Consider the following 12944-nt stretch of genomic DNA (forward strand, 5'->3'; position numbering starts at 1 on the left):
CCCTTAAGAGACGGCAAGAGGAAGGTCCACAAGTTTCCTGGCTGCCTAAGGCCCAGTGGCCATCTTTTCCACCTCAGCTACTCAGCCCCAGGCGCCGCAGCCACCGCCATCTTCAAGTCTCTCCNCAGCCCGGCTCCCCGCCCACCCTCTGCCCCGGCGGTGGGTGACCCGGCGGAGAATGCCCAGCCCTCCCAGACGTGCCCGGTACTCAGGGCTGTAGTGGTCTGTCGCTGGAGAAGCTGCGCAGAGCGGGCAGCTCTGGTCTGGGCCGCTTCAAAGCTCGCCCAGCTGACGCTTTCAGGACTCCCCCAGGGTGGCCTGTCCACCTGCTGCTGGGACAGCCGGTCCAAGAACCTGTTACCTCTGTGCTGGCCAGAGAGTCCTTGTTCACAAAAGCCTGGACAAACTCCTCAGGTCCGATGTGTCGCAACCGCTCCTACAAGGGAAGGGAGAAGAGCTGGAAAAAGAGGAAAGGTATGAGGAGGGTTGTGCCTGCCGGGCCTGCACGTGCTCCTGCCAGGCTCCCTGGCCTCCCGGTCGGTCCCAGGAGGGTCTCTCTGCAGCTGCCCTTCACACGAGGGCTTGGAGATGGACATCGTTCTGGGTTGTCAGAGAGCTCAGCAGCCCTGAAGGAGGCAGCCCCTCCTTTCCTAGTTCGTGGGGGGCAGGGAGCAACGCTTGTGGGGTGTGATACCCAGGGAAACCAGGCTCAAAATCCAGTAAATGAAATGGCCTGCTCCCTCCGGGGGAGGCCTGGTGGCCAAGAGCATGGGACTTGGGTCAGAATTGAACCCTGGCTCTGTCCTTTCTTCTGTGTGACTTCTGGTGAGTCACTTAACCTTGCTGGGCCTTAGTTTCCTCAACTGTGAAAAAGGAATAATAATAGCATCTACCTGGGAGGGTGATGGGAAATAAGGTAGTGCATGTAAGTGTTGAGGGCGCCATAAATGGGGGAGGTTTAAAAGGGAAGAAACCCACTCCCCAGCTCCCCTCACTCCGGGTTGGGCTCCTTGGCCTCTGCACCCACGGGCAGCCCAGCATGCTTGGGCCTAGGCTGGGGCATCCCCTTCACAAGCAGGAAGGGCTTGTGGGGCTGATCTGGAAAGTTGGGGAGACTGCAGTGTATTTGTGTGAGGCGTGGATGGGGAAACTGAGGCTTGGGTGGGGAAGGAATGAAGGAACTAGTCCCAGGAGGATCACCATAGTAGGTGGTGTCAGAATCGGGATTTGAACCCAGTTCCTCCGTTCCAGGTCTAGACCTTCTGTTTCTTGCCCCAGGAGAGCTGGGAGATATCTCCAGGGTCCAGGGCCCTCAGGAGATGCCAGCTGGCCCTGCTGTGATGGGCCCAGGCCCTGGGTTCTGCTGAGATGAGGTGGGGGTTGGAGGGCTGCTCACCAGCTCCACATGGGTCAGCTGCTGGGCCAGCGTGAAGGGGTCGCTGCAGACGCCAAGGAGTGCCCTGTGGATGGAGGCTGGCGGCTTGGTCCTGTAGGAGATGGGCTTATCCGCACCCACCAGGCCTTCTGGCCCCTGGCCCAGAGCTGCCAGCTTCTGGTGCAGAGTCTGCAGGAGCTGATGCATCCTCTTCCGGTACGCCTGGTGGGTGGGTGGGGGGAGGGTGGAAAGAGGGGTGCTCAGGCTGGAACACCTGTCTCCGAACTGCTAACATCAGAGGCGGGCAGGTTCCTGGGCTCCGAAGGGAGGAACTGTCCCTTGAAGCCTATGGAGAAAAGGCCAGGCACCAGCCCCCACCCTGAAATAGGACCCCATCGCAGACAGGTTGGGGTTGGGGCCAAGTCAAGGTTAGATGGGGAGAAGGCTGTAGGGTTCTAGGTGGGAGCTGAGAGGAGCACACATCAGGAGGGTGACTGGGGCCCAACGTGTCCCAGCTGTCTGGGCACTGGGGCTAAGAGAGGTGGGTGCTGTAGGGAGCTGGAGGAAGGGAGACAGGAAGGAGATGTGGAACAGCCCCTGCCCTGGACTGGCCTTTTGTTTGACTTTAATGGGGGCCTCTCCTACCTCCCAGGACCAGCTTGGAGAGGCCTTCCCTGACCAGCCTCACTGTCCCACCCTCTGCCCCAGCAGTACTCATCAGGTTGCCCTATGTGACTTCTTTTATAGGACCTCTGTTGGAAACGACAGAGTCTGATTATCCCCCCACTGGAATGACAGCTCCACAGGGGCAGCGGAGTCTATGTTGCCACCTGTGTGTTATCAGAGCCCAGCCCAGCTCAGACACGTAGTGGGTACTCAGTAAACACTCCACCGATGGACTCCCCCACCATTCTGCTCAGATGGACAGATTCCTGCTTTGGGCCATGCCTGGGCTGGGCGCAGGGATGGTCATGGTCCCTCCTTGACCCCCAAGGAGAAACTGATTATTTCCCCCTCTGAGACCCCTATTGCCAAGGAAGGTGCCATCAGCCCAGCTGGGTTTATTAAGTGAGAATCCACATGTCCCCAAGGGTTTTGGTCAGTAACGCACAGAACAGGACCCTGAACTCATCAGCCCATGGCAAATGTTGCCCCCAGAGATGGATTCAACCCCTACAAGCCAAGGATCTGGCCTGGGTGCTGGCAGAGGCAGCAGTGGGCAGCTGGGGGCCTGGTCTCCTGCGATGATGTGACATCAACCAGACAGACCGTGCCCAGAGGCCTTGGAAAATAACTGGTGGTGAATAGTCGGTATTGTCAGGTAATTTAAGGTAGTAAAAGTGAATGTTTCTTCCTGCTATTCCGAAACACACAAACCCAGCTGCGTTTTGCAGGTGTGGGTGTTTGGCTTGCTGAGCTGTGAGCTGCCTAGGACCTGACAGTTCCTCAGAGTCTCTGGCTGGGTTCAAGGGGTGTAGTTGACGTCTGAGGACTGTTGGTGCCCAGCGCCCTGGTGATGGAGATGGCACCCGCCCAGGCCCCTTATGGACGTGCTTCTCTGTGAAGCGGCCATGGGCAGTTGTGGCAGATCCCTCAGGACACAGGGAACAGGACAGGAAGCTCTTAACCCTAACCCTGTCCTAACCCTAACCCTAACTCCCAGAGCTGTGGGGTCGGACCAAGAAGGCGCCCACTTCTCGACTACCCTATCTGGCCACCATGCTCATCAGCCATGAGACCAACTCTCACTGCCACCCTGGAACCTTCTGTCACTAAAGCCACCAGCTGTTTCTCAGGTGGCATCTTCCTTGGCCACCTCCACTCAGCCTTCTGGTTCCTCCTGCCTTGGGCTGTTTGCAGGCTTGTCTTCGCCATCATTAGATGCTGGGGATCTTCCTGTCTCAGTCTAGACCTCTCTTCTCCTCACTTTGTACTTTGTTCCTGGGATTCTGGTTCACATCCACAGTGTCATTTAATGTGCATATATGGACAGTGCCCACATTTACATGTGCAGCCTCCTGTCTGGTCTCCAGAGCCCACCTAGACTCAACATTGCAAACAGAAGTCACGCTCTCCTTGGCCCGAGCCAGCATCTCCGGTTTCAGTGAGCAGCGCACCAGCCTCAGGCAATAGGCTTGGAGCCATCCTCGACCTTGATTTTACTTTCTCCCACTTCCATGTGTCTCCATCATTGTCTCTGGGGTCCAGGCCACTGTCATCTCTCTGTGGCTGCAGCAGCCTCCTCAATGGTCCCCTTGCAACCATGATGGTTTCTCTCTACTCCACTCTGCAGCCAGAGTGGTCTGTTCAAAATGCAAATCTGACTGCTGTCTCCCTCTTCCTTAAAATGCCTTGGCCCTGATGTCAGCTCTGACCATGCTCAATGGCCTCAATGTGTCCTTTGCGCCTCCTCTGTGCTCTGTACACAGGCCACTCCTCTGCCCCTTTGTTCCCTTCCCCACACTCTCCGCTATGTCCCCGGCAGGGCCTGGGTATCCTTCTCCCTTTTAGCATGTGCTCCTCCTTCAGACCAAAGCTCAAGGGCCATTTCCCCAGAGGGCCATCGAGGCTCAGAGCACCATGCCCTTCCATAGCAGCACTTGCCCAGGTCATGATTTTAGAGCTATTTGGAAGATTATTCTGTTCACATGCTTCTGCTCTCCCTAGAATACGAGCTCCACACAGACAATAGCAGGTCCCTCTTCACTCATCCCCAGCATGAAGGGCAGGGCCTGGCTCACAGGGTGTCCATGCACATCTGTTGAATACTCTGATGAACATGGCCTTCACCTGCTGATAGTCAGACATTCTCTCCACAGGGTGTCAGGGTAGACTGTGGAGCCTTAGTGAAATCAAGGATGCAGGGCGTCTAGGCCTATCATTTGATAGAAACAACCATGTGATTGCCCTAGGTCCTATTTTTAAAAAATGCAGTAGGACTTGTTTCTATTGAAACAGAATTCACCCCAAATAATTATCACTTCCTGTTTGCTAACTCATTTAGAATTTTTTTCAGTGATGTTAAGTTCAAGATTATCTGAGAGTTCTTTCCTGCATCTTCCACCCCCCTCTGAATGTGGGGATGATATTTGTCCTCCTCTTTGACCTGTTGTCATTTTCTCACTGATTTCTACACACTTGTGGATAGAGGCTCGGTAATCTCCTTGGGAATTCTGGGCAGGCCTAGAGACCTAAACCACTGAGGACGTCAAGGTGTTCCCTTGAGGAGCCCCAGGATATGCCCAGGATGACACAGCTCCTTGCCATTCCTAACTGGGGCCAAAGCCCTCTCTATCCTCTGACCGTAGCTGGGAGGATGCCTGGGAGGATAAGAGGTCTCTCTTTTTCCAGTCTATTTCCACTGAGCCATCTGCTGCATGCACAGAGCCGGGTGTGACTGCGGGAGCTGTCTGAGGGTGGCCTGAGTGGTGGCCATGGCTCTCCAGGTGCCTCCAAGTTCTTTTGCACTGGGCATTTTGAGGCCAGAACCCCCTATCCCTGGCTGGACAAGCATTGGCTCCTGTTCTCTGAAGTTCTTAAAAACTCCCTCTTGAGGCAACCCAGGACCAACACTCTCTTAGGCTCAGAACACCCTGCATGGGCAGGAGCTCGTGAGGTTCCTTGGGCTCTTCAGCTTCCACCAGTTTGTTCTCTGTGTCTGTTGGGAGGCTGCCTTGGAGGGCAGCGTGGGCAGTCCAGTGGACAGTCCATGTGAGCAATGGGAAAGCAAGATCAGCCACAGGAGGGGCTGCCTGTCTGAACCTTCCCTGGGCTCCCCCAGCCTCCCAGAGCCCTGGCACTGGCCTCCTGAGCTGCAACTACTGAGCCCAGCCTACCGGGAGCCCCACAGAGACAAGGCTGGCCATGACACACCCCTGGGTCCCTTGCCCAGCACAGGGTGGCCCAAAGCAGGCATCTTAATGCAGTGGCCAGATGCTGGGAAGGCTTCCATGGGAATCCCCAGAACCCACAGTCATGGAGAATGGTCTCCTTGGCTCCTCTCCAGCATTTTGTTCCCAGCTGCTGAGAGGAGGTGGGAAGCAGAGCAAGGATATGGCCGAGGGGCAGGGGGAAAGAGGAAGGTTTCACCTTTCAATGCCACTCTGAGAAGTGGCCCAAGCAAAGGGGCCAGAAAGGAGCCCCACTCAGCCCTGGACCTGTGCTGTCTCCTTGTTCTCCTCACAGCCCCGTGAAGGAGAATCATCACCCTCCCTTTTGTAGAAAGACATTTAAGACTCAGAGAGGTTAAGTAACTTGCCCAAAGACAGAGCTCTAGAAACACCCATGCTGGACACTATATCATTTGATTCCATCCCTGTGTTAGAAATCTTCTAAAAAAATAATGCTGAGATATTTTTGGAGCAAAAGATAAAATACCTGTAATTTGCTTACAGATAATTTATGTGGATGGGGAAGTGTTTGGGGATAGAGGAACCAAGTTTGGCAAAATGATAATTGTTGAAGCTAGGTGATGGGTACAAAGGAGCTCATGGTTACTATTCACCATGTTTGTGTATTTTTGAAAAATTTCATAATGAAAGTTCCATGAAAGTTAAAAAGTAATCCCCATATGCCTGAATTCTGGGAACAAATTGTTTCTAATCACAGCTCACACTTACCAAGTGCTGAAATAAGAGCACATGTAACTTAGGGACTCCTTACTGCAAAGCTCTGCAGTGGGAACAGTTATCCCTGTTTTACTGATGAGGAAACTGAAGCTCAGAAAGGCAAAGCACTTTGCCCAGGGCCACACAGCTGTGGCTTCTGAGCCTGGATCTGGGCTCAGGCAGGATGACAGACCCCACGCTCTGAGCCCTACGGGCCCTGCCTCATCAAACTGGCTCAATGCTCTTTCCTGCTGAGCCCAGACTATGGTGGGGGCGAGCACCCAGCAGCCCACCTGCCGGCATCCAGGGGAGAGAACCTGTGCCCAGAGGACATCCTCTTTGGAGTGGGTGCTTTCTGTGGAAGGGCAACTTGGGGATACTGAATAAAGACATGGGGGAGTACCCTGGCCTGGGCCTGGGGGAGGTAGGGTAGGGGACAGGGAACTCCTGTTCCAGTCGACATCGCACAGCCCTGGTGAGAGGCTTGACAGGTTCTCAAGGTCAGTGAGGAGGCCCTGACTTCCCGAGGGAAACCAGCTCAAGAATTACACCGTCTCCTACCACTCTGGACATGGCTCTACCAATGTCAGGCAGGTCGCATAAGGGTGAATAATCCTGCCTTGTCCTATGACTTAGACTTCACTGCTGCTGCAGACCTCTGGGGTCGGGGGAAAGATGAAGCAGGAGACTGGGCTCTCATCCCCCCGCACACCCTCTACTGCATCCACCCATCTACCGTCCCTGTACCCATCTCTTCTCTGCCCCTGTGCTATCACCCACCTCCCCTTGTATAGTTATCCACTGACGGACCCATCATTTTACTCATCCATCCTCCTTTGCTTTCTAACGTGCGGCCACTCACCCGTCCACCCACTCTTCCTACCTTCCTGCCTCTGTTCTTTCCATCAGTCTTTCCACATCCACTCACCACATAAATCCAGCTGTCTATCCAATTACCCAAACACCTATCCTTCCCCACACCCACTCCTAAAAGCAGCCAGTCAGCCAGCACCCCCTTCCCCGCTTCCACCCGCTTCTCCTCTATCCAGTCATCAAGCTTTCCCTGACTCTGTTCTGTGTGACATCCTAGGCCAAGTATCATGATCCTGAGACGGATCAGGGGATGCAGAGGAGGAGAAGGAAGAGGAGACAACCCTCATCGCACTGAGCTCTCAGAACAGCTCAGTCACTTGCCTGCTATTTGAAGTGACCCCAGGGCAGTGCCTCCCTCTCTGAACCCTAGTTATGCTGTGGGTGTTATGGTTCCTGTTGCTCAGCCTGCCTTAGCAGTTTCCCTGTGTTTTACATGCCCCTGGTTCTGCCATGTCCAGACCCACTTTGAGGCACATCACTAGCTATCAGCTTGCCATGTTCAGTGTCCTCCCAGGGCACCTGACATAAACCTCTTCCCCCCCTCCCCCAACAATGTTCTTTCCTTGCAGATAAAGCAACACCAGTGCTGCTCCCTGAATCATTCTGGGGATGCTGATAAACCTGCCCCTTCTAAATACACCAGGAGACATTTGTCCCCTGTGCAGGACTCTTTCTTATGCTCTCACTATAATCCTGGGAGGTGGAAATCTTTGCTGTCCCTTCTGCCCATAAGGGAAGTGAGGCTTGGAGAACTTTAAGTGCCTCTCCCCAGAGTAACACAGCTGGGAGAGCAGAGCAGGATGTGGGATGCAGAGGCACTGCTGCCCAGTACACCTGCTGCCTTCCAACCTACTAGTTTCCAAGTGCAGGGGTTGCATTTTCCTGTGGTGTGGTTTTAGCTGCAGGGGTCCTCCGCCCTGCAGGGTTTACAGCTTATCCCTGGAAGCTGAGAGGATCCCAGGAGAATCTGCCGGGACAGTGTGTAGTCATTAGTCCCCCCTAGTTGTTCTTCAGTTCATCTTGCAGAGCCCTTTTCTTGCCCCTGACTTGAAGTTTCTTGCCCAGGAACACTGACCACCAGCCCAGCCCTGGATGTGGCAGGGGCAGGAGGAGGGAGGCCTCTGTGGCACGAAGCCCAGGACGTGGGCCCTGCCAGGCTGGCCTAGTGGGTCACAGACCAATGGCCTGACCATGTGACCACAGGAGCCATGAGTGGGTCTTCCCTTGGCAGGGGCAGGAGGAGGGAGGCCTCTGTGGCACGAAGCCCAGGACGTGGGCCCTGCCAGGCCGGCCTAGTGGGTCACAGACCAATGGCCTGACCATGTGACCACAGGAGCCATGAGTGGGTCTTCCCTTGCTGCCATCTGATGCGTTGATAAGAGCAGGACAGGACAGAAGTCAAAAGACCAGGCCTGGATTCCCTTCCAGCTCTGCAGTGCCTGGCTCCTGCATGGGTCAGAAAGGGGCTGATTTTGGAGGGGCTGCAGTGTGCAATGGGGGGAGATGGTGGCCCTGAGGAGGGGCCCGGGAACAGGCTCGAGTCCCTGATGTTAGGGGCAGAGAGGGTGAAGCGTCTCCCGCTCCGGCGTGCTCACCTCGTCACAGGGGGCGATGCGGCCCACCACGTCCTTCAGGTGCCCGATGGTTGACTCCTCCTGGAAGTCCCGCGGGAAGGTCTCTGTCCACTCGGCCAACAACTGGAGCAGTTTGGGGCCAAACTTCCGGACCCGGGCCTGTAAGGCATGCCGAGTGCTGGGGCCACGCTCGGGAAGGGGCGCTCGGGAGGCGGAGCCACATCAGCCCCGGGGGGTGGCGACGGCCGGGCGGGGACAGGGCCTCGCGCCCTCCCTGTGCCGCGACAGGGGTGCGCCACGGGGATGGGGGAGGTCCTGCTCCCAGCCGAGCAGAGGGGGGACAGACACACATTTTGGGGCGGGGCCGTTCCTCGTGTCCGCCGCCGGCACCTCTTCTCCCTTTCTGTGGTGACATCTCAGTTTTCCTTTGGGGACTTGCTCTCCCTCCCTCCCAACGGGGGTGGGGGTGGGGTCAGCAGCAGGAGGCCCCGCCCTAGGGGTGGACCCAGACTAGTGCTGGCCAATCAGAGCACGCGTACTCCATAGTGTTCGGTGACTGGCTCATAGTGGGCATGTGACGTCAGCTGGGCCAATGAGGTTGGGACTTTGACTGGGCCCGTGAGGAAAGGGGCTTGCTCTTTGCACGCGACTGGAAAGGGTAGGCGAGCCTGGGGCGGTGGAGGCCGCCTGTCGCCCTGTAGGAGAACCGGCAAGAGCCGGGGGAGGCCGGCCCAGGGCAAACGGCAGCAGAAGGCCGGAGGGAGAAAGACCAAGTTTTAATGCTGTCATTTGAGCCCCTGGAGCCAGCGGTACCTGAAACATAGCAGTTACATGTTAAGGTTAAGCCTCTTGGCTTGAGGCCAGCCGAAGCTGGGTTTCTGTCACTGTAACGGAAGAGCCCAACACACGTATAATTAGGCAGTCACAGCCTACAGGATCCAGCCAGGAGCAGAGGAAGGACGTGAGGAACTGTGGGAAGGCTGGAAGATCAGCGGACCCCACGCAGAACACAGGGTAGAACAGAGAGCTCCAGGGGAAGGAAGGCCAGAAGGGGCCGCAGGGCCACCCCAGGCCACAGATGGCAGGACCCTACTGGGCAGCCTCTTTGGGGACCCAGGTCTGGGCTTAATGTGAGCTCAAGGGCTCCCATGGGGCATTGGAAAACTGCATGGGGGTTAAAGGTTCTGGCTCTGTCCCTTCTAGCTCTGGGCCTCAGACAAGTCAGAACCCCTCTGTGGGCTCCTTGTCAGGAAAACGGGGACAATCATTCCTTCCCAGAGAGAGAGTCTGATTCCATAGGGCATGTCAGGGGAGTACTGGTACACTCAGAGCCCCCCTGGCCTGCCCTCTCCTTCACCTTGTCCAGCACCGGTTTGTCCAGCTGCTGCTGCTTGATACACAGGTGGCAGACCCGGGCCAGCAGCTCCCGGGGCTCGATGAAGAGGCGAGAGCTCAGCAGGAAGGTGAAGATGTAGGCTTTCTGGCGGGACGTGAGAAAGACGACACAAGCTCAGGAGGGCATGGGGGTGGCATGCCTCCTAGCCTGCCCTGCCACCCCCCATGCCTAAGGCCACCCCCAGCCCTGTTGTCTCCCCTACCCCTGGTAGAGGAGAGCCCACTCTGCTGCCCACCCACCCCGTTAGGTGGGTCACCCACCTCAGGGTAGTAGTCAGCTGTGGGCACCAGGTGTTGGATCAGGGTGTCCAGGGAGGCTGAGGATGGAGCTCCGTCCAGAAGGGGCTGCCTGGCCTGCTCGCCATCTGTGGCCTCTGTTGGGGGTGGGCTGAGGTTGCCTGGGGTGACCATGTCGGAGGCACTTAGCGTCTGGGGCATGCCTGCCTACAATGGCAAGGAGCAGTTGGGGCACACCTGAGCTGGGACCTCCTGGTCCCCTGGGCTCCTAGCTGGGCAGGCTCTGCTTCCCATAGTCACCACTGTGCTCATTTGTGTCCAGTGATCACTTCCTGGGAGGGCTGCCAGGGACTCCCTACCTCACAGTACAGCAGCCATTCTCCTTCCTCTTATAGCCCCTCAACAGTCCCCCGGGAACCATCTCTTCTCTACTCTCAGTTCCCCATTTAGGGATAGACCCCTTCTAGAGTCTGTCCCCCCCACTTCATGAAGGTTGTTTTGGATAAGACCTGGATAATCAGGATACTCCCCCCTGCCGCTGGCCACAAAGATTTGTTCCAGGATGGGCTTGATCTTTATTGGGGGGATCAGGCGCAATCCCAGGAAGTGGCACTTGGAAGCACTCTTTCCCCTGGGGTCCCTGAGATGGTGGAATGTAAGCCTGACACTGTTGGGGCCATCTTGTTACCATGAGAGGCCAGGAAAGTGGGTCACTGAGGACAGTGTTGGAAGCCCTAGATCCTGCTGTGCCTGAAGCCATCTGTGGACTTCTTCATTACATGCACCTGCTCAAGTTGGGGTTCTCTCAGGTGCCATCAAAATGGCTGCCCTCTGCAGTCTGGCATTCCACGCTCTTTGCGATTTGGACTGACTGGCCTGTCCATCCTCACCTCCTACCACTCATGATACACTCTTGGCGCCATCCACGCATTCTCCTCCAAACACCTCCAATTGTGAGCCACTGCACAGGTTGTTCCCTCCTGCAGGAGGCTCCTCCACCATCTCCACTCCTCCATCCCTCTCGACATGGCTGGAATGCCTCCTCCTTCAGGAAGCCGTCCCTGATTCCCCGAAGTGTCCCCCCAAGGCACATTTGACCTCTGGTGGGCATTGGTGGGCATCAGTGGACTCTTCTTGTCAGCTTTGGTGGGTGCCTGGGGCACTGCTGTTGGTACCTGGTGCAGAGAAAGGCCAGCTACGGCTGTCCCAGTGTTTTCTCCACCCAGCCTCCTCCAGGCAGAGGCCAGAGTGTCCTCTGTAACCCGGCACTGAGCCAAGGGCCTGACCAGCAGCAGGCGTCCAAACACGTGTGTGCAGGGCACCTACCCTTACTCTCCACAGCTCTTCCACTTATCCCTGCAGGCCCATCTTTCTTGAAAGGGCAGGGCCCTCACAGCGAGGTGTCTTGATCAAGCCTCTGACTGTTTCACCTGCCCCCATGCTAGGTATTCAAGTTGCCGCCATGTTCTCAACCATGAAGTCCTGTGGGCTCACCACAGGGACCTTCCAGGGACTCAATCTCCCCTGCTCACCCTGTCCCTCTTGCCCCCATGGAAGACCCTGACCCTGACCCTAGTCTTTTCCAGCCCCCTGATGACCCTGCTCTGAGGGTAGAAACAGAAGGCCTACGGGAGTCAGAGCTGACATCGGAGGTCAGAGGGAGTACCCCAGAGGGCTATCCCGTGGGTGTGTGGGTGTGGGAGGTGCTGGGACCGAGTTACAGAGTGGGGAGGGCTCGGGTTGACAGCAGCCTGGACAGTCCTGGCCCTGGTGACAGACACAGCTTTATTTTCACCTCCCTGGCAAAGCTGTAAGTGTTCACTTTTCAGCTGATGAAACTGTCAAATTTCACATCACCACCTCCTTCCATCCCAGTGGGGAGGCTGCTACACATACTCAGAGGGGAGGGGCGGCCAGCTCTGTGGTGGGCAAGGGCTCTACCACATGCCCAGGACCCAGCACCTGAGCCGAATTCCTCAAGACAGAAAACTTGTGAGCCCAGCAAAGTCCACTCTCTCCCACTGGACACCTGGCACCTGTTCTGCCTGCAGTGCTGGGCTTGTCCCAGATCCCAGTCCAGTCTTCTCCAAGACGAGCCAGTAGCAGAGGTGGAGGTGATTCTGGGAACCTCTCTGTAGGGCAGAGGGTCTCCACATGGTGGGAGGAGTCATAGAGGAGCCTTTCTGAGGGAGGCGAGGATGCTGAGCTGGGAAGTTCCCAGAGCACCTCGGGACATAGCCTGGAACTGGGTGCTGGGTGTGGGGTGCTGGGCACATGGGGTGGGGTGGAGGGTGGTACTCAGTACTCAGATCCAGCTCTACTCTGGAGCAACTAGCTCACACCGGGGGCTGGGGCAGGGGCATTTGCAGAACCATCATGACCCACAGAGATGCCCAGGGACAGGCTGCTGGTGGCCCTCCAACCTCCAGCTACCCATCATGTCACCAGCTGGGCTCAGGCCTGGATCTCAATGGATGGGTCTGTCCTTGTGCTGCAGTCTCCTTTTCTTCTGCTTTTGTCAAGGGCTGTTCATTTATTCATGCATGCATGCATGGAGCAACTCCTGGCACCAGCTTAGGCACTGGGGACAAAGCACACCCTCACAGAGCTGGTGAAGGATGGCAGACAAGGCACGGGCAAAGCCATGCATAGACACTGTCCCACTGAGGTACACGCTCTGGAGAATGTGCCCAGGTGAGGGGAAAGGGAGTGACAACTCTGTGGTTGGATGTTCCTGGGAGAGCCCCCCACAAGAGAGGGTGAGGTCAGAGCTGCCGCTACCATGGTGGTGCCCCCACCGTTCCACGGGCCACTCTTCACAGGCTGCTGGTGCAGACATGGCAGTGGGTGCCGACCCCTGGCCTCTGTGTGAGGACAGCCGGG

The 12944-nt window shown here is 56.7% G+C and overlaps 1 protein-coding gene across 1 annotated transcript in view; it reads right to left on the reverse strand.

Moving 5' to 3' along the window:
- Window positions 1-208: 208 nt before the first annotated feature.
- LOC103609810 (ras-GEF domain-containing family member 1C-like) overlaps window positions 209-12944 on the reverse strand; it is a 22764-nt gene continuing 10028 nt past the window's right edge. The window contains exons 2-6 of the mRNA XM_008594092.1: window positions 10086-10264; window positions 9787-9909; window positions 8451-8588; window positions 1397-1597; window positions 209-436 (exon numbers count right to left, since the gene is read on the reverse strand). Of these exons, the coding sequence (XP_008592314.1) occupies window positions 209-436; window positions 1397-1597; window positions 8451-8588; window positions 9787-9909; window positions 10086-10262 (867 nt within the window). The 5' untranslated portion in view covers window positions 10263-10264. The remainder of the gene's footprint in view (window positions 437-1396; window positions 1598-8450; window positions 8589-9786; window positions 9910-10085; window positions 10265-12944) is intronic.

Source organism: Galeopterus variegatus, unplaced genomic scaffold, assembly GCF_000696425.1.
Source record: "Galeopterus variegatus unplaced genomic scaffold, G_variegatus-3.0.2 Scaffold10119, whole genome shotgun sequence".
Lineage (NCBI taxonomy): Eukaryota > Metazoa > Chordata > Mammalia > Dermoptera > Cynocephalidae > Galeopterus > Galeopterus variegatus.